Source organism: Pleurodeles waltl, chromosome 3_1 (assembly GCF_031143425.1).
Source record: "Pleurodeles waltl isolate 20211129_DDA chromosome 3_1, aPleWal1.hap1.20221129, whole genome shotgun sequence".
Taxonomy (NCBI): domain Eukaryota; kingdom Metazoa; phylum Chordata; class Amphibia; order Caudata; family Salamandridae; genus Pleurodeles; species Pleurodeles waltl.
This window is the reverse complement of record NC_090440.1, coordinates 39,827,078-39,850,415: the sequence shown is the minus strand read 5'-3', so window position 1 is coordinate 39,850,415 and position 23,338 is coordinate 39,827,078. Positions and strand designations below refer to the sequence as shown.

The 23,338-nt window shown below is 49.2% G+C and overlaps 1 protein-coding gene across 2 annotated transcripts in view; it reads right to left on the bottom strand.

Moving 5' to 3' along the window:
• The window catches only part of TP53I11 (tumor protein p53 inducible protein 11), a 439,642-nt gene that overhangs the window by 31,010 nt on the left and 385,294 nt on the right, over positions 1 to 23,338 (bottom strand). For both annotated transcript variants that reach the window (XM_069221787.1, XM_069221788.1), the window contains exons 6-7: positions 12,140 to 12,236; positions 5,401 to 5,502 (exon numbers count right to left, since the gene is read on the bottom strand). In XM_069221787.1, coding sequence (XP_069077888.1) covers positions 5,401 to 5,502; positions 12,140 to 12,236 — 199 coding nt within the window. The remainder of the gene's footprint in view (positions 1 to 5,400; positions 5,503 to 12,139; positions 12,237 to 23,338) is intronic.

Genomic DNA, 23,338 nt, shown 5'->3' with positions numbered 1-23,338 from the left:
CAGGTTTGGTAGGTTTCCCTAGGTGGCGGCTGAGCTAGAGGCCAAAATCTACAGGTAGTCACTTTGCGAAAAACAGCTCTGTTTTCTGTGATATGTCCACGTTGTGTTTTGGGGCATATCCTGTCGCGGGCGCTAGGCCTACCCACACAAGTGAGGTATCATTTTTATCGGGAGACGTGGGGGAACGCTGGGTGGAAGGAAATTTGTGGCTCCTCTCAGATTCCAGAACTTTCTGCCCCAGAAATGTGAGGAACATGTGTTTTTTTAGCGAAATTTTGAGGTTTGCAAAGGATTCTGGGTAACAGAACCTGGTCCGAGCCCCGCAAGTCACCCCTCCTTGGATTCCCCTAGGTCTCTAGTTTTCAGAAATGCACAGGTTTGGTAGGTTTCCCTAGGTGGCGGCTGAGCTAGAGGCCAAAATCTACAGGTAGGCACTTCGCAAAAAACACCTCCGTTTTTTTCCAAAATTTAGGATGTGTCCACGTTGCACTTTGGGGGGTTTCCTGTCGCCGGCGCTAGGCATACCCACGCAAGTGAGGTATCATTTTTATCGGGAGACGTGGGGGAACGCTGGGTGGAAGGAAATTTGTGGCTCCTCTCAGATTCCAGAACTTTCTGCCACAGAAATGTGAGGAACATGTGTTTTTTTAGCCAAATTTTGAGGTTTGCAAAGGATTCTGGGTAACAGAACCTGGTCCGAGCCCCGCAAGTCACCCCTCCTTGGATTCCCCTAGGTCTCTAGTTTTCAGAAATGCACAGGTTTGGTAGGTTTCCCTAGGTGGCGGCTGAGCTAGAGGCCAAAATCTACAGGTAGTCACTTTGCTAAAAACAGCTCTGTTTTCTGTGATATGTCCACGTTGTGTTTTGGGGCATATCCTGTCGCGGGCGCTAGGCCTACCCACACAAGTGAGGTATCATTTTTATCGGGAGACGTGGGGGAACGCTGGGTGGAAGGAAATTTGTGGCTCCTCTCAGATTCCAGAACTTTCTGCCACAGAAATGTGAGGAACATGTGTTTTTTTAGCCAAATTTTGAGGTTTGCAAAGGATTCTGGGTAACAGAACCTGGTCCGAGCCCCGCAAGTCACCCCTCCTTGGATTCCCCTAGGTCTCTAGTTTTCAGAAATGCACAGGTTTGGTAGGTTTCCCTAGGTGGCGGCTGAGCTAGAGGCCAAAATCTACAGGTAGTCACTTTGCTAAAAACAGCTCTGTTTTCTGTGATATGTCCACGTTGTGTTTTGGGGCATATCCTGTCGCGGGCGCTAGGCCTACCCACACAAGTGAGGTATCATTTTTATCGGGAGACTTGGGGGAACGCTGGGTGGAAGGAAATTTGTGGCTCCTCTCAGATTCCAGAACTTTCTGCCACAGAAATGTGAGGAACATGTGTTTTTTTAGCCAAATTTTGAGGTTTGCAAAGGATTCTGGGTAACAGAACCTGGTCCGAGCCCCGCAAGTCACCCCTCCTTGGATTCCCCTAGGTCTCTAGTTTTCAGAAATGCATAGGTTTGGTAGGTTTCCCTAGGTGGCGGCTGAGCTAGAGGCCAAAATCTACAGGTAGTCACTTTGCTAAAAACAGCTCTGTTTTCTGTGATATGTCCACGTTGTGTTTTGGGGCATATCCTGTCGCGGGCGCTAGGCCTACCCACACAAGTGAGGTATCATTTTTATCGGGAGACGTGGGGGAACGCTGGGTGGAAGGAAATTTGTGGCTCCTCTCAGATTCCAGAACTTTCTGCCACAGAAATGTGAGGAACATGTGTTTTTTTAGCGAAATTTTGAGGTTTGCAAAGGATTCTGGGTAACAGAACCTGGTCCGAGCCCCGCAAGTCACCCCTCCTTGGATTCCCCTAGGTCTCTAGTTTTCAGAAATGCACAGGTTTGGTAGGTTTCCCTAGGTGGCGGCTGAGCTAGAGGCCAAAATCTACAGGTAGTCACTTTGCTAAAAACAGCTCTGTTTTCTGTGATATGTCCACGTTGTGTTTTGGGGTATATCCTGTCGCGGGTGCTAGGCCTACCCACACAAGTGAGGTATCATTTTTATCGGGAGACGTGGGGGAACGCTGGGTGGAAGGAAATTTGTGGCTCCTCTCAGATTCCAGAACTTTCTGCCACAGAAATGTGAGGAACATGTGTTTTTTTAGCCAAATTTTGAGGTTTGCAAAGGATTCTGGGTAACAGAACCTGGTCCGAGCCACACAAGTCACCCCTCCTTGGATTCCCCTAGGTCTCTAGTTTTCAGAAATGCACAAGTTTGGTAGGTTTCCCTAGGTGGCGGCTGAGCTAGAGGCCAAAATCTACAGGTAGTCACTTTGCTAAAAACAGCTCTGTTTTCTGTGATATGTCCACGTTGTGTTTTGGGGCATATCCTGTCGCGGGCGCTAGGCCTACCCACACAAGTGAGGTATCATTTTTATCGGGAGACGTGGGGGAACGCTGGGTGGAAGGAAATTTGTGGCTCCTCTCAGATTCCAGAACTTTCTGCCACAGAAATGTGAGGAACATGTGTTTTTTTAGCCAAATTTTGAGGTTTGCAAAGGATTCTGGGTAACAGAACCTGGTCCGAGCCACACAAGTCACCCCTCCTTGGATTCCCCTAGGTCTCTAGTTTTCAGAAATGCACAGGTTTGGTAGGTTTCCCTAGGTGGCGGCTGAGCTAGAGGCCAAAATCTACAGGTAGTCACTTTGCTAAAAACAGCTCTGTTTTCTGTGATGTGTCCATGTTGTGTTTTGGGGCATATCCTGTCGCGGGTGGTAGGCCTACCCACACAAGTGAGGTACCATTTTTATCGGGAGACTTGGGGGAACATAGATGAGCAAAACAAGTACTATTGCCCCTTGTCTTTCTCTACATTTTTTCCTTCCAAATATAGGAGTGTGTAAAAAAGACATCTATTTGAGAAATTCCCTGTAATTCACGTGCTACTATGGTCACCCCGGAATTCAGAGATGTGCAAATAACCACTGCTCCTCAACACCTTATCTTGTGCCCTTTTTGGAAATGCAAAGGTTTTCTTGATAGCAATTTTTTACTCCTTATATTTCAGCAAATGAATTGCTGTATACCCGGTATAGAATGAAAACGCACTGCAGGGTGCAGCTCATTTATTGGCTCTGGGTTCCTCGGGTTCTTGATGAACCTACAAGCCCTATATATCCCCGCAACCAGAGGAGTCCAGCAGACGTAACGGTATATTGCTTTCGATAATCTGACATTGCAGGGAAAAGTTACAGAGTAAAACGTAGAGAAAAATTGATGGTTTTTTCACCTCCATTTCAATATTTTTCTTTTTCAGCTGTTATTTTCTGTAGGAAACCCTTGTAGGATCTACACAAATGACCCCTTGCTGAATTCAGAATTTTGTCTACTTTTCAGAAATGTTTAGGTTTCTGGGATCCAGCATTGGTTTCATGACCATTCCTGTCACTGACTGGAAGGAGGCTGAAAGCACAAAAAATTGCACAAATGGGGTATGTCCCAGTAAAATGCCAAAATTGTGTTGAAAAATTGGGTTTTCTGATTCAAGTCTGCCTGTTCCTGAAAGCTGGGAAGCTGCTGAGTTTAGCACCGCAAACCCTTTGTTGATGCCATTTTCAGGGGAAAAACCACAAGCCTTCTTCTGCAGCCACTTTTTCCAATTTTTTTGAAAAAAACGAAATTTTCACTGTATTTTGGCCAATTTCTTGGCCTCCTTCAAGGGAACCCACAAAGTCTGGGTACCTCTAGAATCCCTAGGATGTTGGAAAAAAAGGACGCAAATTTGGCTTGGTTAGCTTATGTGGACAAAAAGTTATGCGGGCCTAAGCGCGAACTGCCCCAAATAGGCAAAAAAAGGCCCGGCACAGGAGGGGGAAAAGGCCTGGCAGCGAAGGGGTTAAGGGCTGTTGGGAAGTGCTCAAACTGTCCCATTAGAGGATCGCAATCCAGGTGGAAAATTGTCAGGTCAGCACCGTCCCAGTAAATGAATAGCAGTCCTGTTGAAATGAGCCCGCCCTCTCAGGTTAGTAATATAGCAGCCCTGCTGAGAATTGAGAGAACTGTCCCATTAAAAAATTGCACCCCTGCCCAAAAAGTTGATACTGCCCATTAAATGTATAGCAGCCGTACTGAGAGAACTGTCCCATTAAAAAATTGCACCCCTGCCCAAAAAGTTGATACTGCCCATTAAATGTATAGCAGCCGCACTGAGAGCTGAAAGAAATGTCCCATTACAAAATTGCACCCCTGCCCAAAAAGTTGATACTGCCCATTAAACGTATAGCAGTCCTGCTGAGAACCTAGAGAACTGTCTCATTAAAGAATGCATCCCTGTACAAAAAGTGGGTGCTGCCCATTAAACGTATAGCAGTCCTGCTGAGAACCTAGAGAACTGTCCCATTAAAGGATGTCATCCTTGTTCAAAACGTGGGTACTACCCATTAAAGTATAGAAGCCCTGCTGAGAAATGAGAGAACTGTCCCATTAAAGAATAGCTTCCCTGTTCAAAAAGAGTGTACTGCCCATTAAAAGTATGGGGCCTTGCTGAAAATTGACAGAACTGTCCCACTACAGAATAGCACACTTGTTCAAAAAGAGTGTACTGCCCATTAGACGTATAGAAGCCCTGCTGAGAATTGACAGAACTGTCCCATTGAAGGATAGCATCCCCATTCAAAAGATGGGTACTGCCCATTAGACACACAGCAGCCCTGCTGAGAACTGTCAGAACTGTCCCACTAGAGAACTGCATCCCTGTTGAAAAGGTGGGTACTGCCCATTAAAAGTATAGCAGCTCTGCTGGGCACGGAGAGGACTGTCCCATTAAAAGACAGCATCCCTGTTAAAAAAAATCGGTACTGCCTATTAAAATTACAGCAGCCCTGCTGGGAAGTGCAGAAACTGTTTGCTCTGGAGATTCATAAAACAGTTCTATGTCACCAGAGTGGAGGCCAAAAGATACTGGAGAGCTTGTGCTGCACCGACAGCCGGGACCAGGGATTGCATGACATGGTGACAATAGCTGGTCTGACCCAGGAGAAGGGTTAGTTAGGTTCCTAAAGATGCCCCAGCATGGAGACACCCAGTCGCCTCTGCTGGGTTCCTGCAAGTGTGGAACCACCAAGAATCCTGCACCTGCGAGCTGGTGGCTGCGGGATTCTCTCATCACTTTGCAGCATCTCAGATCTATTTTTGCTGAACATGTTCTAGACAAGAGCACCGTCGTCCTCAACCATCAGTATTTATGGGAAAGTCAAAGCAACAGATCACTCGAACTTGCCCCGCTCTCCACATACACACCTTCAGAACCAACTCAACTTATATGTGAACAGATGCTGTTTAGAAATATTTGTTTTCAAGGTTTCCTAATGTTGTGAGTGATATGCACAGAAGGGAGATGCATAGCTGGGAGGAGTGACTCACCTATAAACTGCACCCCGAAGTAGCAGGCTTCTGTCAGCAAGGACCAGCGGATTATCACCTTCTCCGATGTGTACATTGAGTTCCACATGATGAGGGAGATACCTGCCCAATGGGGAGACAAGGGATGAAGGCGATTGGTCATCGGTGTTGTAAAATATGGCTAGCCATTGCACCCAGAGCTCTCTACACAAGGCCCATAGGCTAACCCCTGTGCCCAGCGCTCGCTACCCTTGGCACACAGACGCACCCCTGTACCCAGAGCTCGCTACGCATGGCCCTCAGGCTAACCCCTGTGCCCAGCGCTTGCTACTGATGGCCCACAGAGGAGCCAATGTGCCCAGCGCTCACTACCCTTGGCACACAGACGCGCCCCTGTACCCAGAGCTCGCTACGCATGGCCCACAGACGAGCCCCTGTACCCAGAGCTCGCTACGCATGGCCCTCAGGCTAACCCCCTGTGCCAGCACTTGCTGCCATGGCCCACAGACAGCCCATGTACCCAGAGCTCGCTACGCATGGCCCGTGGGTGAGCCACTTTGCCCAGAGCTCGCTACGCATGGCCCATATGCGATACCCTGTGCCCAAAGCTTGCTACACATGACCCACAGACAAACCCCTGTACCCAGAGCTCGGTACGCATGGCCCATACGCTAGCGCCTGTGCCCAGAGCTTGCTACGCATGACCCACAGACAAACCCCTGTACCCAGAGCTCGCTATGCATGGCCCACAGAAGGGCCCCTGTACCTAGAGCTTGCTGTGCATTGCCCAGGGGCTAGCCCCTGTGCCCAGCACTCAATATGCATGGCCCTCAGACGAGCCCCTGTACCCAAAGCTTGCTACGCATGGCCCACAGACGAGCCCCCCGTGCTCGCTACACATGGCCCAAAGGCTAGTCCATCTACTCGGACCTTGTGACGCATGACCCACAGACGAGCCCCTGTACCCAGAGCTTGCTACGCATGGCCCGTAGGTGAGCCACTGTGCCCAGAGCTCGCTATGCATGGCCCACAGAAGGGCCCCTGTACCCAGGGCTTGCTGTGCATTGCCCAGAGCCTAGCCCCTGTGTCCAGCACTCAATATGCATGGCCCTCAGACGAGCCCCTGTACCCAGAGCTTGCTACGCATGGCCCACAGACGCGCCGCCCTTGCTCACTACGCATGGCCCAAAGGCTAGTGTCGGAGCTTGTTACATATGGCCCACAGACGAGCCCCCCGTGCTCGCTACGCATGGCCCAAAGGCTAGTCCCTCTACTCGGACCTTGTTACGCATGACCCACAGACGAGCCCCTGTACCCAGAGCTCGGTACGCATGGCCCATACGTTAGCACCTGTGCCCAGAGCTCGCTATGCATGGCCCACAGATGAGCCCCAATGCCGAGAGCTCACTAAGCATGACCCATATGCGATCCCCTGTGCCCAGAGCTTGCTACGCATGACCCACAGACAAACCCCTGTACCCAGAGCTCTCTATGCATGGCTGAGCGTTCTGTACAGAACATTATATCAACATGTGTATTGGTGCCCACAAGAAAGGAATGCACATGTATCACACACCGTTCCAGGCTGGCTCTATAACTCAGACTCACACCACAGTAAGGTCAGGGCATCAGCAGCCACACAGACAGGCCAATCCTGCTGCATGTTGGTGTGGTGGTGGTGGTTGTGGTGTCAGCAGCGGTGGTAGTGGTGGTGGTGGTGTCAGCAGCGGTGGTGGTGGTGTCAGCAGCGGGGGTGGTGGTGGTGGTGTCAGCAGCGGTGGTGGTGGTGTCAGCAGCGGTGGTGGTGGTGGTGTCAGCAGCGGTGGTGGTGGTGTCAGCAGCGGTGGTAGTGGTGGTGGTGGTGTCATCAGCGATGGTGGTGGTGTCAGCAGCGATGGTGGTGGTGTCAGCAGCGGGGGTGGTGGTGTCAGCAGCGGGGGTGGTGGTGTCAGCAGCGGGGGTGGTGGTGGTGGTGGTGTCAGCAGCGGTGGTGGTGGTGTCAGCAGCGGGGGTGGTGGTGGTGTCAGCAGCGGTGGTGGTGGTGTCAGCAGCGGTGGTAGTGGTGGTGGTGGTGTCAGCAGCGGTGGTGGTGGTGGTGTCAGCAGCGGTGGTAGTGGTGGTGGTGGTGTCATCAGCGATGGTGGTGGTGTCAGCAGCAGGGGTGGTGGTGTCAGCAGCGGGGGTGGTGGTGTCAGCAGCGGTGGTAGTGGTGGTGTCAGTAGCGGTGGTGGTGGTGTCAGCAGCGGGGGTGGTGGTGTCAGCAGCGGTGGTAGTGGTGTCAGCAGCGGTGGTAGTGGTGTCAGCAGCGGTGGTGTCAGCAGCGGGGGTGGTGGTTGTGGTGTCAGCAGCGGTGGTAGTGGTGTGCATGATGCACAATCTCTTGCTTTCTCTTCTCTATTGTCTCCCAGTCCCCATAAGAGGTGAGGAACATACGAGCACACACATGCATGCCCACACAAATGGTTCAGAGGTCGTACATATGATTTTTGTATTTTCCACATTACTTTTATGTTGCTCTAACTTAACCTTTATCCTCTATATAAGCTACAGTGGAACTAAAAGAAATACTTCCTGCAGTGGCGTTGTAACCAAATAAGGATTGGGGATAGCACAGATAGGTAATGGCGGGGCAGCTTTGTAGCTTCTAATATGATGCAGGTTAGAATTAGATTTAAACAAGTATTTTGTATTTAATGAAGACTGTAGCTAGAAAATTTTCACAATGGATATACTTCGTTTCAGTTTCTTTTACTTAGATATTATATTACAGAAAGTCTTGGATCACCATCTGCAGAAAAAAATTGATATATACATTTCAGTGGTTGGGGAAAATCCACAGGTAACCGGAATCTAGTGACTGATAGCCTCATTACAAGTTTGGCCATCGGACGAGCCGACCGCCAAACTCGCGGGGAGGACGCCACTATCATACCTGCGGTGTCCCCTGATGCCTATTACAATGTTCCCGCCAGGCTGACCTTCGGGAACATTGTATTACGTGTTCCAGCGGGGCTGACTGGCGGAAACAGTGCTACAGTTTGGCCTCAGCTCCTTTAAGGGAGCGAAGGCCAATATCGTAGCAGTACAACAGCCACGGAATCCGCACCGTCTGCAAAACCGACAGTGTGCATTCTGAGGGTGCTGGGCAGCGGGCCCTGGCAATGGCTTCCTGCCAGTCTTTCCATGGCGGGTTGACCGCTATGTAAAGACTGGTGGAAAACTGAGTTGTAATCAGCCAGGTGGTGCTGAGTTCAGTGCTGCCATGGCTGAGTACAACTCAGACCGCCTTCAGCCCGTTGGGAACGATGTTCCTGGCAGAGACAGAGGTCCCTTGGTTGTAATGTCAGGGTTGTAATGTGGCAGTCGGACGGCCATAGTTGCAGCGGTTCGACTGTCACTGCGAGGTTGGAGGCTTTTGAACCACCAGCCTCGTAATGAGGCCTTGAGTTTTTACTAAATATGGTTCTGTGCATTAAGGCTACTTTTATATTTATACTACATATTTTTCCTCTAACTCCCAAAGAGCTATAAATGTGTTTGAAACTTGTGGAGGAATATACAATCTATTAAATCTCTAATTGAGAATTCATTGATTTGAATGAAATATTATTTGCAAGTGGCACACAATACTTGTTTCAAAATTTCAGATGGTTTTTGATTTTTCCAGAATTTACTCAAAGGAAAAGTGATCAAAAGGCATTTGTCCCTCAAAACGAAGCATGGGATAAAGTTGTAAAAATGCAGATGATACAGCATCCCACATTATCCTCTGCCGGGTACCACTGGGCGTTAGAGCCAGGAGTTCAGAAAATAATGAAAGAAATTGCATGACAACAAGCGAACAATGTCAAATGTATTTTTATTGTACATTTTAACATCATAAAATTGATAAAGTGCTCTTTTTAGTAAATCAGCTATCTTTCAAATAAAGTGCTAAACTGCCAAAATGCTGGTAGGAACACAATTTCAAGTTTCTGCTTTTTTCTCAGCGTGTGCCTTCACCGACAATCATGGGCAATACATTTTAGCTTCCAAAGTTACTTCAACCTGGCACAAGGCCAATTCTATTAAGACGTAGAGTATTAGCTTCAATTTCGTGAACCAGCTCTAAATGAACTGAAATAGGAAACTGACAATTGTAATGATGGAACACTGAGTTAATTAATTGGAAGGATTAAATTATGATAAAAGCTTGATCATTTTTGGATTTTTCATTTAGAGATGAAGCAAATAGGGGAACTGATTATTGCTTTAGTGTAGAAATGTGACCCTATTAGGAGTTAGAAGTGAACTTGTCAAGACCCAAATCAATGAGGAAGACTATGGTAGACATCCATCAAAACCTGAATGAAGGAGGCTCAGTTAGTGGTATCGGAACAGGTAGTTTACAGATCAGACAGTGTGTCACTGTAGGGAGGTGTACTTGGTTGCCTTTGCTAATAATTTGGTAAGAGCTGATAAAGGATTCTCACTTTTTCGGTTTCTCTGGTATTGTTTTCCTTTCCTTCTTTTTCACCAGTGTAACAAAAGTTGAGATGAATATTTGCTGCCTTCTGCCCACCACACAAGAGACCAGCCTGTATCACTTAAAAAGACGTTGTAATTCATGGCCTATGTATTGGCTTTTGTCAATTTAAGCCATAACACTTGTTCAGCAGTGATTCCATCCCAGCCCGAGCTGTGAAATAAGTGCATGCAAGTTGGGCCTGATGGCATCCTGGAAGTCCTGTGCTACATGGTACAAAACTCCCCAGATAGACTTGAAGAAGGTAATCCACTTAACAACAGTGCATCAGTTCTCTCCTTAGTTTCAGTAGTCTGCTAAGAGACAGAGCTTCATTCTTGATAGCGCAAGGGGTGAATTTGATCTCCTCACGTGCACCCAGGCCATTCTGCCATCAGTCACAACCTGTCCATAAACTTACCCTGCCAGCTGCTGCAAATTAAAATGAGCAGTGCGATATTGAATATCGTCCTGCAGCATTCAATGTGTGTTGGAAATGGCCCTCTCTGCACAGTCAACTCCAAACGTTTTGCCTTCCTCCTTCTACTTTTTGATGTATTTTTGCTTGCTGGCCTTAGGTCTCTGCGCACTTTACCACTACTAACCAGTGCTAAACTGCTTCTGCTCACTCCCCTAAACATGATTTGAGTGGCATTTACCTGATTGGCATGTACCTGATTGGTATATTTAATTCAGATAAGTCCCTTGTAGAGTGGTATAGCATAAACCCAGGTCCTGTAAATTAAATGCTACCAGTGGGCCTGCAACACTTATTGTGCCACACACTTAAGTGGCACCTTAAAACATGTCGAAGCGGCATTTAAAACCCCTTGCAACACCTTAAACTCCCCTTTATTACATATTAGTCACAAGGTAGGGCCTAAGTTGCACATAGGACAAGGTGCTGTGTAATTAAGATGTAGGACATGTACTTTTTAGTTTTCTATGTCCATGAGTGAAAACCTCCCAAATTCATTTTTTCACTACTGTGAGTGCTACCCCTCCCATAGATAACAGTGTGGATTTCTTATTGTAGTCAACAAGCTGCAGTTCTTAAACCAGAAGTGGTGGATATGTCATATTTGGTATCTATGAACTTGCAATGATAAACCCTCTTTTAATGGTAAAGTCGGATTTATCATTACACATTTGAAAATGCCACTTTTAGAAAGTTGGCATTCTCCTGGCCTTAGCCCTCTGTGCCTGTAACCTGCCTTAGGTCACAACCCTGGGTGAAACTGATAGCGGATCAGCAAAGTCTGAATGGCCCATTAATTGACAGAGTTAAGCACAGCTCAACTTGCAGCTGAATGGGCTTAGCTCTGCTGCCACACAATAGGTTTAACAACCCTGTATTTTCAATGCAGCCAGCTGGGAGCCAGGGTTGGGCAGGCAAGAAATTCCTGGAAATTCAGAGAACCCTTCTGGAAACTTCACTCAACTTCTAGGAGCAGGGCACCAGGGTACAAAAATAGGGCTCTCAGACTTGCTCCTCAGTTCACTGCTGGACAGACTGGAAGGACTCTCAGAAGACTGCCTGCTGCTGTGACCTGCTGTGCACTCTGCCAGACAGCTGCTGTACCTGGAAGGACTGCTTTGCTGCCTGGAGCCTGCCTTGGTCCTTCAGAGGCTAGCTCTGCTGTGGATCCCGGCAGCTTCACCTTCACCCAGACTTCAGAAGTGACTCCAAGGGCTAGTTTAGCTGGCCCCCTGTTCAGAGCCACAGGGACATAACAGGCTCCCACCATCTGGAATCTGCACCTGGACCCAGCCTGAGTGAATCTTGAATCCCCAAGAGGTCTCCATCCACTCTTGGACCCGTGTGTGTGATGCTAAAGGTACCCAGGTCTGAAACTGAGGACTTGCTATTTTGAACCGTAAACTTTAAAAGTTCATACCTCCATGTCTACTAATAGAATTTTGAGGGCCTTACTGTCAAATAAATTATTAGAAATTTCTCTATTTTGCTAATTTGGTTTTGGATTTTTACTATGTTGTTTTTTTCACAGTGTTGTTGTTTGTTTACTGTATAAAGACTTAACCCGTTGCCTCTAACTTTATCCCGACTGTTTTTTGTGCCAAGCCACCCAGGGTTAAGCACAGCTTTAATTAGTGCCTTTTTGTGGTTCACCCTGCAACGGATTGTGGCTGTCGATTGACCAGGGCTCACACCCCAGTAAATTTCTCACAATGTGACATTGGCAACTGGTCACACAAGCCCCTAAAGGCTTTTGGCCAACAGGATCCAATACTCACTGAGCAGAGCGCCTCCGTAGAGCCGAATGGAAGTCTTGTTGCTCACCGAACCTTCATCAAAGACGGCGTCGTACAGCTGATCTGGGAAGGCGAGAGCCTGTATGTAACGAAGCAAGAGGACAGGTGTTAGCACTGACATCTCTCCTCCAAACTTAAGCTCCCTCTAAACCATCTTGCTCCTGAGAAGCGATTTGTGAACTCGACTTCAGCAAGAACTTTTCCTCGCCTTTACATGATGGTCATCAATCAGTGTTTACAGCACTTGAAAAGTTAAACTAGATGTCTTCCCTGGCAAAGCCAGACACTGTGACATCTAGAATCTTGAGATAAAATTATAAACACTGATGCAAAAGTAGTGCATCCTTGCAGACAGTGTCGTTGGGCAATTCCATCCCCCTACTCGTGCCCAACCCAAATTTAGTAGGCTAAATACATTTGCAGATATAGTGAATAGAAAAGATGAAGATAACTGGGGGTGGGAGAAGAATTCCTCTCTGCAGGCGGAGTTTGCAGAGTTTTTCCCACTCCGCACCCCGCGTGGAGTTCCGAAAAACTCTGCGAACTGACGCAGAGCAGTGTTCTCTCTCGCTCGCACTCGCCAGCGTTAAGTTGCGAGTGCAAGAAATCGCTAGGTTGGCGAGTGCGAGCGAGAATTCTGAACATGAGCGGTCACAGCTGCCCATGATGAAAAAGCTGCCACTTGCATTGCGGAAGCTGCCGCTCAAGTGGAAAATCTATTCGAGCTGGAAAAAGAAGCTAGCACCTCTGGCACTGCGTAATGCTGGTTGCGCTGATTTTACAGCTCAGGAGAAACTCCTGCAATGAAAATCAGTGAGAACAGCGCGCCTCACCCAAACTCTGCCACTCACGGAACTCCGTGTAGCACGGAGGAGTTTTTTCAGCACTTTGCTGACTTCCATGTAGCAGGCATAAAGATAGCAGGCCCTAAAAAGTGAAGGTGGACCAGTGCTGCAAGACCCTTCTAGATTACTTCAGTCCTCACACAATCTCAAGCTGCTATTCTGTTTGGATTCTATAGAGATCCACTTGCATTACCCAAGCGAGTCCAAATTCTGTTACCACGGCCCCAGTCGTAAGTGCTAAGTCACAGCAACCAGTCTTTCTCAGTCAAGACACCCTAGAATTTCACAGGAATGTGAATTTGAGTGCTACCTTCAGGTAGAATTTGTAGTAAGTGGTGCATTTTAAAACAAAGTGTGCCAGTGTGCAAAACTGGACAGGATGTTCTGGTACCTCTATAGGAGGAAATGTATTTATGTGCTGGAGCTCTATACGCTGGGGCATTGTGAACCGGTTTTGTGTGCGTGGAGCGCCCTTACGCATTCAGTTTCTCTGCCATTTCTACTTCCCTCCAACCTTCTACAGTACACGCGTTTCCCTGGCACAGTAGCCCCAGCAGCTGCTGTGTTTTCCATTTGCTTCAGCTCCAACAATAGTTCTTTTCTAATATTAATAATTCAGCCCTTCTTGGCCACATTATCTGCCCATATGGGCTCCTGGGCCAGCCTTTCTGGGACTTTCCTATTGCTAGATGGGCCATACTCAACCTTAAAGCCCTGGAGTAGCCATCCGTAGACCCTCATACAACAAATCACCGCTTGGCCTTTTAGCTGCATGGATAAACCAGGGCGACCAAACACCATCTGTGGTCACGCATGAACCTCAATGTTTATGAGCAAGTCTTGAGAAAATGGAAGTGTGGGGTCAAGCACACAGCAAGCCATGGACATCTGGGGTCTATAGCGATGCATTACAGATCTTCAAAGTTCCAAAAGCTTGCTCTTAACTATGATTGTTTGACAAAAATGGAGCTGTACTGACCATTATGACAACCTGGGGTTAAGTTCACTACTTTTACTATATACTTGGCTTTGGATGGAGAGGAGTCCTAAACAATAGAATTCAGTCTTCAATTATTAAGACCGGGCAAAGTTTAGGTAGGCATGTATTTATTTATTTATTTATTGCTTTTTGTAAAACATTGACTTGCAATAGACAGCCACTTCATAGAACTGATGGATATGTTAAAGTCAGTTTTGGGATTCACAACCCTTTCCGGGATGCTGGGTGTGATCCTCAACTGCAGCGGATTGAAGAGATAATGTAGATTAGTCGATCTACTGATTATCTACAGGAGCACGACAAATGGATTTAATGTTTGCAGAGAGACTTTCAGAATTCTTGATAAGAAACAAGTTACGTATACTCTCCAAAACACTAGTTATGGGAAAGGCAAACAAGGTGAAATTCAACTATGAGATCAGCATTTAGTTGACTTGGTTAGCACTGGCTTAGGGCAGGCAAATGCTTCGGACATCTGGTTACTTTATTGAAAGAAGTACTTGGGTTCACCAATAATCTTCTTCAATGCTGGGAGACGCGTCTCCGCAGCGGATTAGAGATCCTGTGTGGATTACTTGATCCAACTATTGCTCAGTTATTAGGGTAGGATCAACTGCTGGAATTTTGGCTGAGACATCCACAAACAAGTTACTTACACCCTACAAAACACTAGTTAAGGACAGAGGAGAGAAGAAAGGGCTTGAAAGTACTTCTCAGACACAACTTTTCATGGTCCGCCCTTACCGTTTCTCAAAAAACTAGATGACAGCGTGTCATCCCGTGGGGCATTCCCTAGCATGGAGGATCAGCGTCCCCACTGCCCATGACAATCTGCCAGCTCGCTAAAGGAAGACCGCAATAACTGCAGTAACCAATGCATGATATGCAGGGATAATCCATGGATTAGAAAAGGCAACAACAGCCTTTGCAAAGACCCACAACAGAAATTTAATGAGGTCAAAGCTTCAGGAAACAGAGGATTTGAAGCACAAAATCTGATATCCTATTAAAGGTCCACTCATTTTCTAAAAGCAGAAAAGAGGATAATATTTGGTATTAAAATACACAAATAATTACAGGATCACTGCACAAGCTGTATAATACTGTGATGCGGACGAAGGTCAGCCGCCTAAACTCCAGGAAAACCCATCAGGGATTATATGCAAAGAGGTCACTCCACAAAGCGAACATGGGACAATATCTGGATTGACAGAGAAACAAAAAAAGGTGATAGTTATCAGGAAGGAGAGGCCTTTACAAATTTACAAACAAAGTGATGTTATGTAAGCGGATGGGATGGGAACATAGAGATACCGTGAAGATAGATTAAAACAGGTTCTTATCCTCAGCGTCAGGACATATTTGTATCCGACCGTAGAATCGAAACATGGCATTATCCTGCATCTGGAGGGGTACATATTGATATCCTGCATTATCCCTTTTGGAGGCTGGGATCATGCTGTTATCCTTCTGTTGATCAATCCTTGTTATTTTTGTTGTATAGGAACCTCCTGAAATCCTCTGTGATCCAAACCGGTGATTACTGTACGACTCGACAGTAAAAAAGTCCTGCTGTTAGTTTGAAACATATTGTGACCCTATTGCCGGATATGAAGACACTGACATTCTGCTGTTCGATGGAAACATTCTGGTGTTGGCTGATGGAAAGATACTGTTATAACGTGGATGGGACCAGCATGTTTCTTGTTACTGGGTGGAAGGAACCATGGGCCAGATGTAGCAAAGGGTTTTACCCATTCTGTGTCTATGGGATAATGTGTTCCTACATATGGCCCCATTTTAGTATCCTAGAGCTTGGCAAGAACTTGTTTGCATCCTACAGCTGGATTGAAAACATCTGGGGCCAGATGTAGCAAAGGATTTGCGCCTCGCAAACGGCGAAAATCACCGTTTGCGAGGCGCAAATGCCTCTTTGCTATGCAGAAATGCATATTGCGAGTCGGGACCGACTCGCAATATGCATTTCAGAATCGCAAATAGGAAGGGGTGTTCCCTTCCTATTGGCGATTCTGAGTGGTATGCAATACCATTTGCGACCGCATGTGCGGTCGCAAAGGGTATCGCAGTTACCATCCACTTCAAGTGGATGGTAACCCACTCGCAAATTGGAAGGTCCCCATGGGACCCCTTCCACTTTGTGAATGGACCCACAAATATTTTTTCAGGGTAGGTAGTGGTCCAAGGGACCACTACCTGCCCTGAAAAAAAACCGAAACTAAAGGTTTCGTTTTTTTTTTTTTTTTTAAGTGCAGCTCGTTTTCCTTTAAGGAAAACGGGCTACACTTAAAAAAAAACTGCTTTATTGAAAGCAGTCACGAACATGGCGGTCTGCTGACGACAGCAGGCCTCCATGTTTGCAAGTGCCTAGACTCGGTATGGGGCCGCAATTTGCGACCCACCTCATTAATATTAATGAGGTGGGTCTTTGCGACCCCATACCGACTCGCAGAAGGTGTCTGAGACACCTTTCTGCATAACATTTTGCGAGTTGCAAATTGCGAGTCGCACGGACTCGCAATTTGCAAGTCGCAAAATGTTATTTTGCTACATCTGGCCCCTGGTTACTAATTCTGCTGAACGATACCATGGTGATATTATACCGCTGGATACACACATGGTGTTCCCTGTTGCTGGCTGGGAAAATGCTGATATCTTCTTATTAGACTGGACGGTGATGCTTGAATTGCTGGCTGGAAACAGGGACATCCTGCCACTAAAATGTGCTTTATGCTAGAACGTCACAGGGATATGTATATATCTTATTGTTGGATTTAAAGATGGCGCCATGCATCTTTTAGACAACAACATGTTGTCTATGCTGGATGGGAACATCATGAAATCCTCCTGTCGGATGGAAACACAGCTTCTTGGTACTGGATAAGGACGTCCTATTTTTGTGCCGAAACATGTCGGTATCCTATGACGGAGTCGCCATGACATTACTACAGTTGTTAAATTAACAGACAACGGCAGTAAATTTAATCACGTTGTCAAAAAGATCTAAAAATGTTGTTTTAGCTTTTCTGTATACATCGGCATTCGTCATTTTTGGTAAGGTGTTCAAACATTGAAATAACTTAACTTTGTAAGTTTTATAATTTAAATTGTGTCGTTCTACATGTTTCACCAGTGCACAGACTATTTGATTTTCAATTTTTAGGGTAGAAATTCACTCAAATAACTTCTATCTAGAGATATGGGTCGGCATCAAGTCGGTGGGGGGGGGGGGGTGACATGAACAAGGTGTACACTGAGTGAATTACCAAAACAACGAAAAAGGCAGCAAAAAAATGGGAACAAAGGGAGGACGTGGAGAGGAATTAACATAATATAAGGGGAACATAGCAATAAAACATTTTGGAGTTAAACATCAGATAAGGAAAGAGTACGTCTCATAGTAAAGAGACTGAACTAGTAACAAAGGAAGAAAATAGTTCTGGGATGGACTCTTAGGAGACAGATGAAGGGAGCAAAGGGTGAAAATGTGAGAGAAGAGGGCAGGAGTGACGCAGGCGAGCAGGAAGAGAGTGAAAATGTGAGCAGAAAATGTTTAGAGATGAGAAAAGGTGATGAAGAGAAGGAAATGTAGAGGTTTGGAGAGAATACTGAGTAAATGAGAAAGTGCATTGGGAGGTTATGATCCTGACAGGGCGTGAATGTGAGAGAGGAAGAAACAGATGACAAGAGGCAACAACTTTCAGCAGTGCTTCAGGTGCAGTGGCGCCGGGGCTCAGAAGCGTGAGGATAAGCTTTTACTACCAAACCAATGGTTGGTGGCATTTTCGTTGAGAAGCTGGCACTGCTGAGCTTTGGCGCCCAGGTCAACCCTCCTAAATCGCTGGAAGCTCTGACCTCTTAAGGCTCCTGGAGGGAGTGTTGGAAAGAAATGCTGATGCACCGCCATTTATTAAGGAGCAGTGCTTAATTTGTGCGTGTTGTTTCCGGTGCTGAGCACCGGCACTTATTTTTGAGGGCCGGGGCTTATTCTTCTGCCCCAAGCATTTGCTGCGAGCAAAAGACACATATGGGAAAGACGGAGGAAGAGAAAAACGAAAAAGCGTCACAATGGGAGAAAGCAGAAAGCTGCAAGAGTGAGCTGAAGGCGCAGGGAGTGGCAGTAAATGGACTGAAATGGCCCGAGGTGGCTTCAGGATTACGCTACCTCAGTGTTCCGTGTTCGCAAATTTAATTGCAGCAGCCGCGGGTTTCAGAGGAGAGCTTTGGGCTCCCGCACCTTTTTATTTACAAATCAAGCACTGCCCCTGAGGCGGTCAAAGATAGACTGAAACGGAGACTGGGGACAAAAAAAAAAAAATCACCTGAGAACACTGATTGAATGAATGGAATATCATTCATGTAGAGTTCCCTCCTGACAGAGTCTGCACCGTACAGAACTGGGCTTAGAGATGCAGTAGGCTGTGCCAGCCCCTTGGGATGCCCCTCGCTCATCCCTTGCCCTGGAGGATGCTGTGACTGGCACCTGGCAGGGGCAGAGTGTGCTAGGGATGGAAGGATAAGGGTTCAGAAGGAGAGATGCAAACAAAGGGGAGAAAAACAGGAGAAAATGGATAACGGAGCATAAGTGAGACTGCTAGAAAGAGCTCGGAACTGAAAGAGACAGTAAAGCAGTGAGCACGAGTGAGGAAACTGCTAGAGGAAAAGGGAGGAAGGGGGGTGAAGAGAGAGTGCAGAAGAGGGGAAATGAGAAGGAAGGTGTCAGAAAAAGGAGAGAGCAGCAGACAGAGAACAGGAATCTGCATAGACTTGTGCATAATCTAATCTCATGGATGGCGGCTGACGCCACCTAGAGTAGGAAGCCGTGGTGTGCCCGTCATGGGGTACCAGCCCCCCGGCCTCAAAGCAGAGGGGAGAATGGAGAGCCTGCCCAGGAGCAGGAGGGTGAGCACTGGGCACTGGTGCCCGTGGGCACCGGTCATCGCGATCACTGTGAAAAAGTAGCGCTTATTTCAGTGGGAGCACCTGACCCGGAGAGGCACTGTGAGGGGATGGGAATGACTGTCATTTGTTAGGAGTCTGCACTGTGAGGGGCCAGTATCAGTGACAGTGTGAGGGTCACACTGTGACGAGCCAGTATCAGTGACAGTGTGAGGGTCACACTGTGAGGAGCCAGTATCAGTGACAGCGTGAGGGCCGCACTGTGACGAGCCAGTATCAGTGACAGCGTGAGGGCCGCACTGTGACGAGCCAGTATCAGTGACAGCGTGAGGGCTCACACCTTGAGGAGCCAGTATCAGTGACAGCGTGAGGACCCGCACGGTGAGGAGCCAGTATCAGTGACAGCGTGAGGGCCGCACTCTGACGAGCCAGTATAAGTGACAGCGTGAGGGCTCACACCTTGAGGAGCCAGTATCAGTGACAGCGTGAGGGTCTGCACTGTGACGAGCCACTACCAGTGACAGCGTGAGGGCCCGCACTGTGAAGAGCCAGTATCAGTGACAGCATGAGGGCCCGCATTGTGAGGAGCCAGTATCAGTGACAGCGTGAGGGTCTGCACTGTGAGGAGCCAGTATCAGTGACAGTGTGAGGGTCACACTGTGACCAGCCAGTATCAGTGACAGTGTGAGGGTCACACTGTGACGAGCCAGTATCAGTGACAGCGTGAGGGCCGCACTGTGACGAGCCAGTATCAGTGACAGCGTGAGGGCTCACACTGTGAGGAGCCAGTATCAGTGACAGTGTGAGGGTCTGCACTGTGACGAGCCACTATCAGTGACAGCGTGAGGGCCCGCACTGTGTGAAGCCAGTATCAGTGACAGTCTGAGGGCCGCACTGTGAAGAGCCAGTATCAGTGACAGCATGAGGGCCCGCATTGTGAGGAGCCAGTATCAGTGACAGCATGAGGGTCTGCACTGTGAGGAGCCAGTATCAGTGACAGCATGAGGGCCGCACTGTGAGGAGCCAGTATCAGTGACAGCGTGAGGGCCGCACTGTGAGGAGCCAGTGTCAGTGACAGCGTGAGGGCTGCACTGTGAGGAGCCAGTATCAGTGACAGCGTGAGGGTGTGCACTGTGAGGAGCCAGTATCAGTGACAGTGTGAGGGCCCGCACTGCGAGGAGCCAGTATCAGTGACAGCGTGAGGGCCGCATTGTGAGGAGCCAGTGTCAGTGACAGCGTGAGGGCTGCACTGTGAGGAGCCAGTATCAGTGACAGTGTGAGGGCCCGCACTGTGAGGAGCCAGTATCAGTGACAGCGTGACAATGTGCAATGACAGTGTGAAAATGTGCACTATGAGGAGCCAGTATCAGTGACAGCGTGAGGGCTGCACTGTGAGGAGCCAGTATCAGTGACAGCGTGAGGGTGTGCACTGTGAGGAGCCAGTATCAGTGACAGTGTGAGGGCCCGCACTGCGAGGAGCCAGTATCAGTAACAGCGTGAGGGCCGCACTGTGAGGAGCCAGTATCAGTGACAGCGTGAGGACCCGCACTGTGAGGAGCCAGTATCAGTGACAGTGTGAGGGCTGAACTGTGACGAGCCAGTATCAGTGACAGTGTGAGGGCTGAACTGTGACGAGCCAGTATCAGTGACAGCATGCGGATGTGCACTCTGATGAGCCAGTATCAGTGACAGCATGAGGACGTGCACTGTGTGGAGCCAGTATCAGTGACAGCCCGCACTGTGACGAGTATCAGTGACAGCATGCGGATGTGCACTGTGATGAGCCAGTATCAGTGACAGCGTGAGGGCCCGCACTGTGACGAGTATCAGTGACAGCATGTGGATGTGCACTGTGACGAACCAGTATCAGTGAGAGCGTGAGGGCCCGCATTGTGACGAGTGAGTATCAGTGACAGCGCGAGGGCCGCACTGTGAGGAGCCAGTACCAGTGACAGCGCGAAGGCCTGCACGGTGAGGAGCCAGTATCAGTGACAGCATGAGGGCCGCACTGTGAGGAGCCAGTATCAGTGACAGCGTGAGGGCCGCACTGTGAGGAGCCAGTATCAGTGACAGCGTGAGGGCCCGCACTGTGACGAGTGAGTATCAGTGACAGTGTGAGGGCCCGCACTGTGACGAACCAGTATCAGTGACAGCGTGAGGGTCGCACTGTGACGAGTGAGTATCAGTGACAGCGTGAGGGCCCGCACTGTGAGGAGCCAGTATCAGTGACAGCGTGAGGGTCTACACTGTGAGAAGCCAGTATCAGTGACAGCGTGAGGGTCTGCACTGTGAGGTGCAAGTATCAGTGACAGCGTGAGGACCCGCACTGTGAGGAGCCAGTATCAGTGGCAGCGTGAGGGCTGCACTGTGAGGAGCCAGTATCAGTGACAGCGTGAGGACCCGCACTGTGAGGAGCCAGTATCAGTGGCAGCGTGAGGGCTGCACTGTGAGGAGCCAGTATCAGTGACAGCGTGAGGGCCCGCACTGTGTGGAGCCAGTATCAGTGACAGCGTGAGGGTCTGCACTGTGAGGAGCCAGTATCAGTGACAGCGTGAGGACCCGCACTGTGAGGTGCTGGTATCAGTGACAGCGTGAGGGGCCGCACTGTGAGGTGCTGGTATCAGTGACAGAGCGAGGGCCGCACTGTGAGGTGCTGGTATCAGTGACAGCGCGAGGGCCGCACTGTGAGGTGCTGGTATCAGTGACAGCGTGAGGGCCCGCACTGTGTGGAGCCAGTATCAGTGACAGCGTGAGGGCCACACTGTGTGGAGCCAGTATCAGTGACAGCATGAGGGCCGCACTGTGTGGAGCCAGTATCAGTGACAGTGTGAGGACGTGCACTGTGAGGAACCAGTATCAGTGACAGCGTGAGGACCCACACTGTGAGGAGCTAGTATCAGTGACAGCGTGAGGGCCGCACTGTGTGGAGCCAGTATCAGTGACAGCGTGAGGGCCGCACTGTGACGAGCCATTATCAGTGACAGCGTGAGGGTTTGCACTGTGAGGAGCCATTATCAGTGACAGCGTGAGGGTTTGCACTGTGAGGAGCCAGTATCAGTGACAGCGTGAGGACCCGCACGGTGAGGAGCCAGTATCAGTGACAGCGTGAGGGCCCGCACTGTGTGGAGCCAGTATCAGTGACAGCGTGAGGGCCCGCACTGTGTGGAGCCAGTATCAGTGACAGCGTGAGGACCCGCACTGTGAGGAGCCAGTATCAGTGACAGCGTGAGGACCCGCACAGTGAGATGCTGGTATCAGTGACAGCGCGAGGGCCGCACTGTGAGGTGCTGGTATCAGTGACAGCGCGAGGGCCGCACTGTGAGGTGCTGGTATCAGTGACAGCGTGAGGGCCGCACTGTGAGGTGCTGGTATCAGTGACAGCGCGAGGGCCGCACTGTGAAGAGACCGTATCAGTGACAGCGCGAGGGCCGCACTGTGAGGAGCCAGTATCAGTGACAGCGTGAGGGCCCGCACTGTGTGGAGCCAGTATCAGTGGCAGCGTGAGGGCTGCACTGTGAGGAGCCAGTATCAGTGACAGCGTGAGGGTGTGCACTGTGAGGAGCCAGTATCAGTGACAGCGTGAGGGCCCGCACTGCGAGGAGCCAGTATCAGTGACAGCGTGAGGGCCGCATTGTGAGGAGCCAGTGTCAGTGACAGCGTGAGGGCTGCACTGTGAGGAGCCAGTATCAGTGACAGCGTGAGGGCCCTCACTGTGAGGAGCCAGTATCAGTGACAGCGTGAAAATGTGCAATGACAGTGTGAAAATGTGCACTATGAGGAGCCAGTATCAGTGACAGCGTGAGGGCTGCACTGTGAGGAGCCAGTATCAGTGACAGCGTGAGGGTGTGCACTGTGAGGAGCCAGTATCAGTGACAGTGTGAGGGCCCGCACTGCGAGGAGCCAGTATCAGTAACAGCGTGAGGGCCGCACTGTGAGGAGCCAGTATCAGTAACAGCGTGAGGGCCGCACTGTGAGGAGCCAGTATCAGTGACAGCGTGAGGACCCGCACTGTGAGGAGCCAGTATCAGTGACAGTGTGAGGGCTGAACTGTGACGAGCCAGTATCAGTGACAGTGTGAGGGCTGAACTGTGACGAGCCAGTATCAGTGACAGCATGCGGATGTGCACTGTGATGAGCCAGTAACAGTGACAGCATGAGGACGTGCACTGTGTGGAGCCAGTATCAGTGACAGCCCGCACTGTGACGAGTATCAGTGACAGCATGCGGATGTGCACTGTGATGAGCCAGTATCAGTGACAGCGTGAGGGCCCGCACTGTGACGAGTATCAGTGACAGCATGTGGATGTGCACTGTGACGAACCAGTATCAGTGAGAGCGTGAGGGCCCGCACTGTGACTAGTGAGTATCAGTGACAGCGTGAGGGCCGCACTGTGAGGAGCCAGTACCAGTGACAGCGTG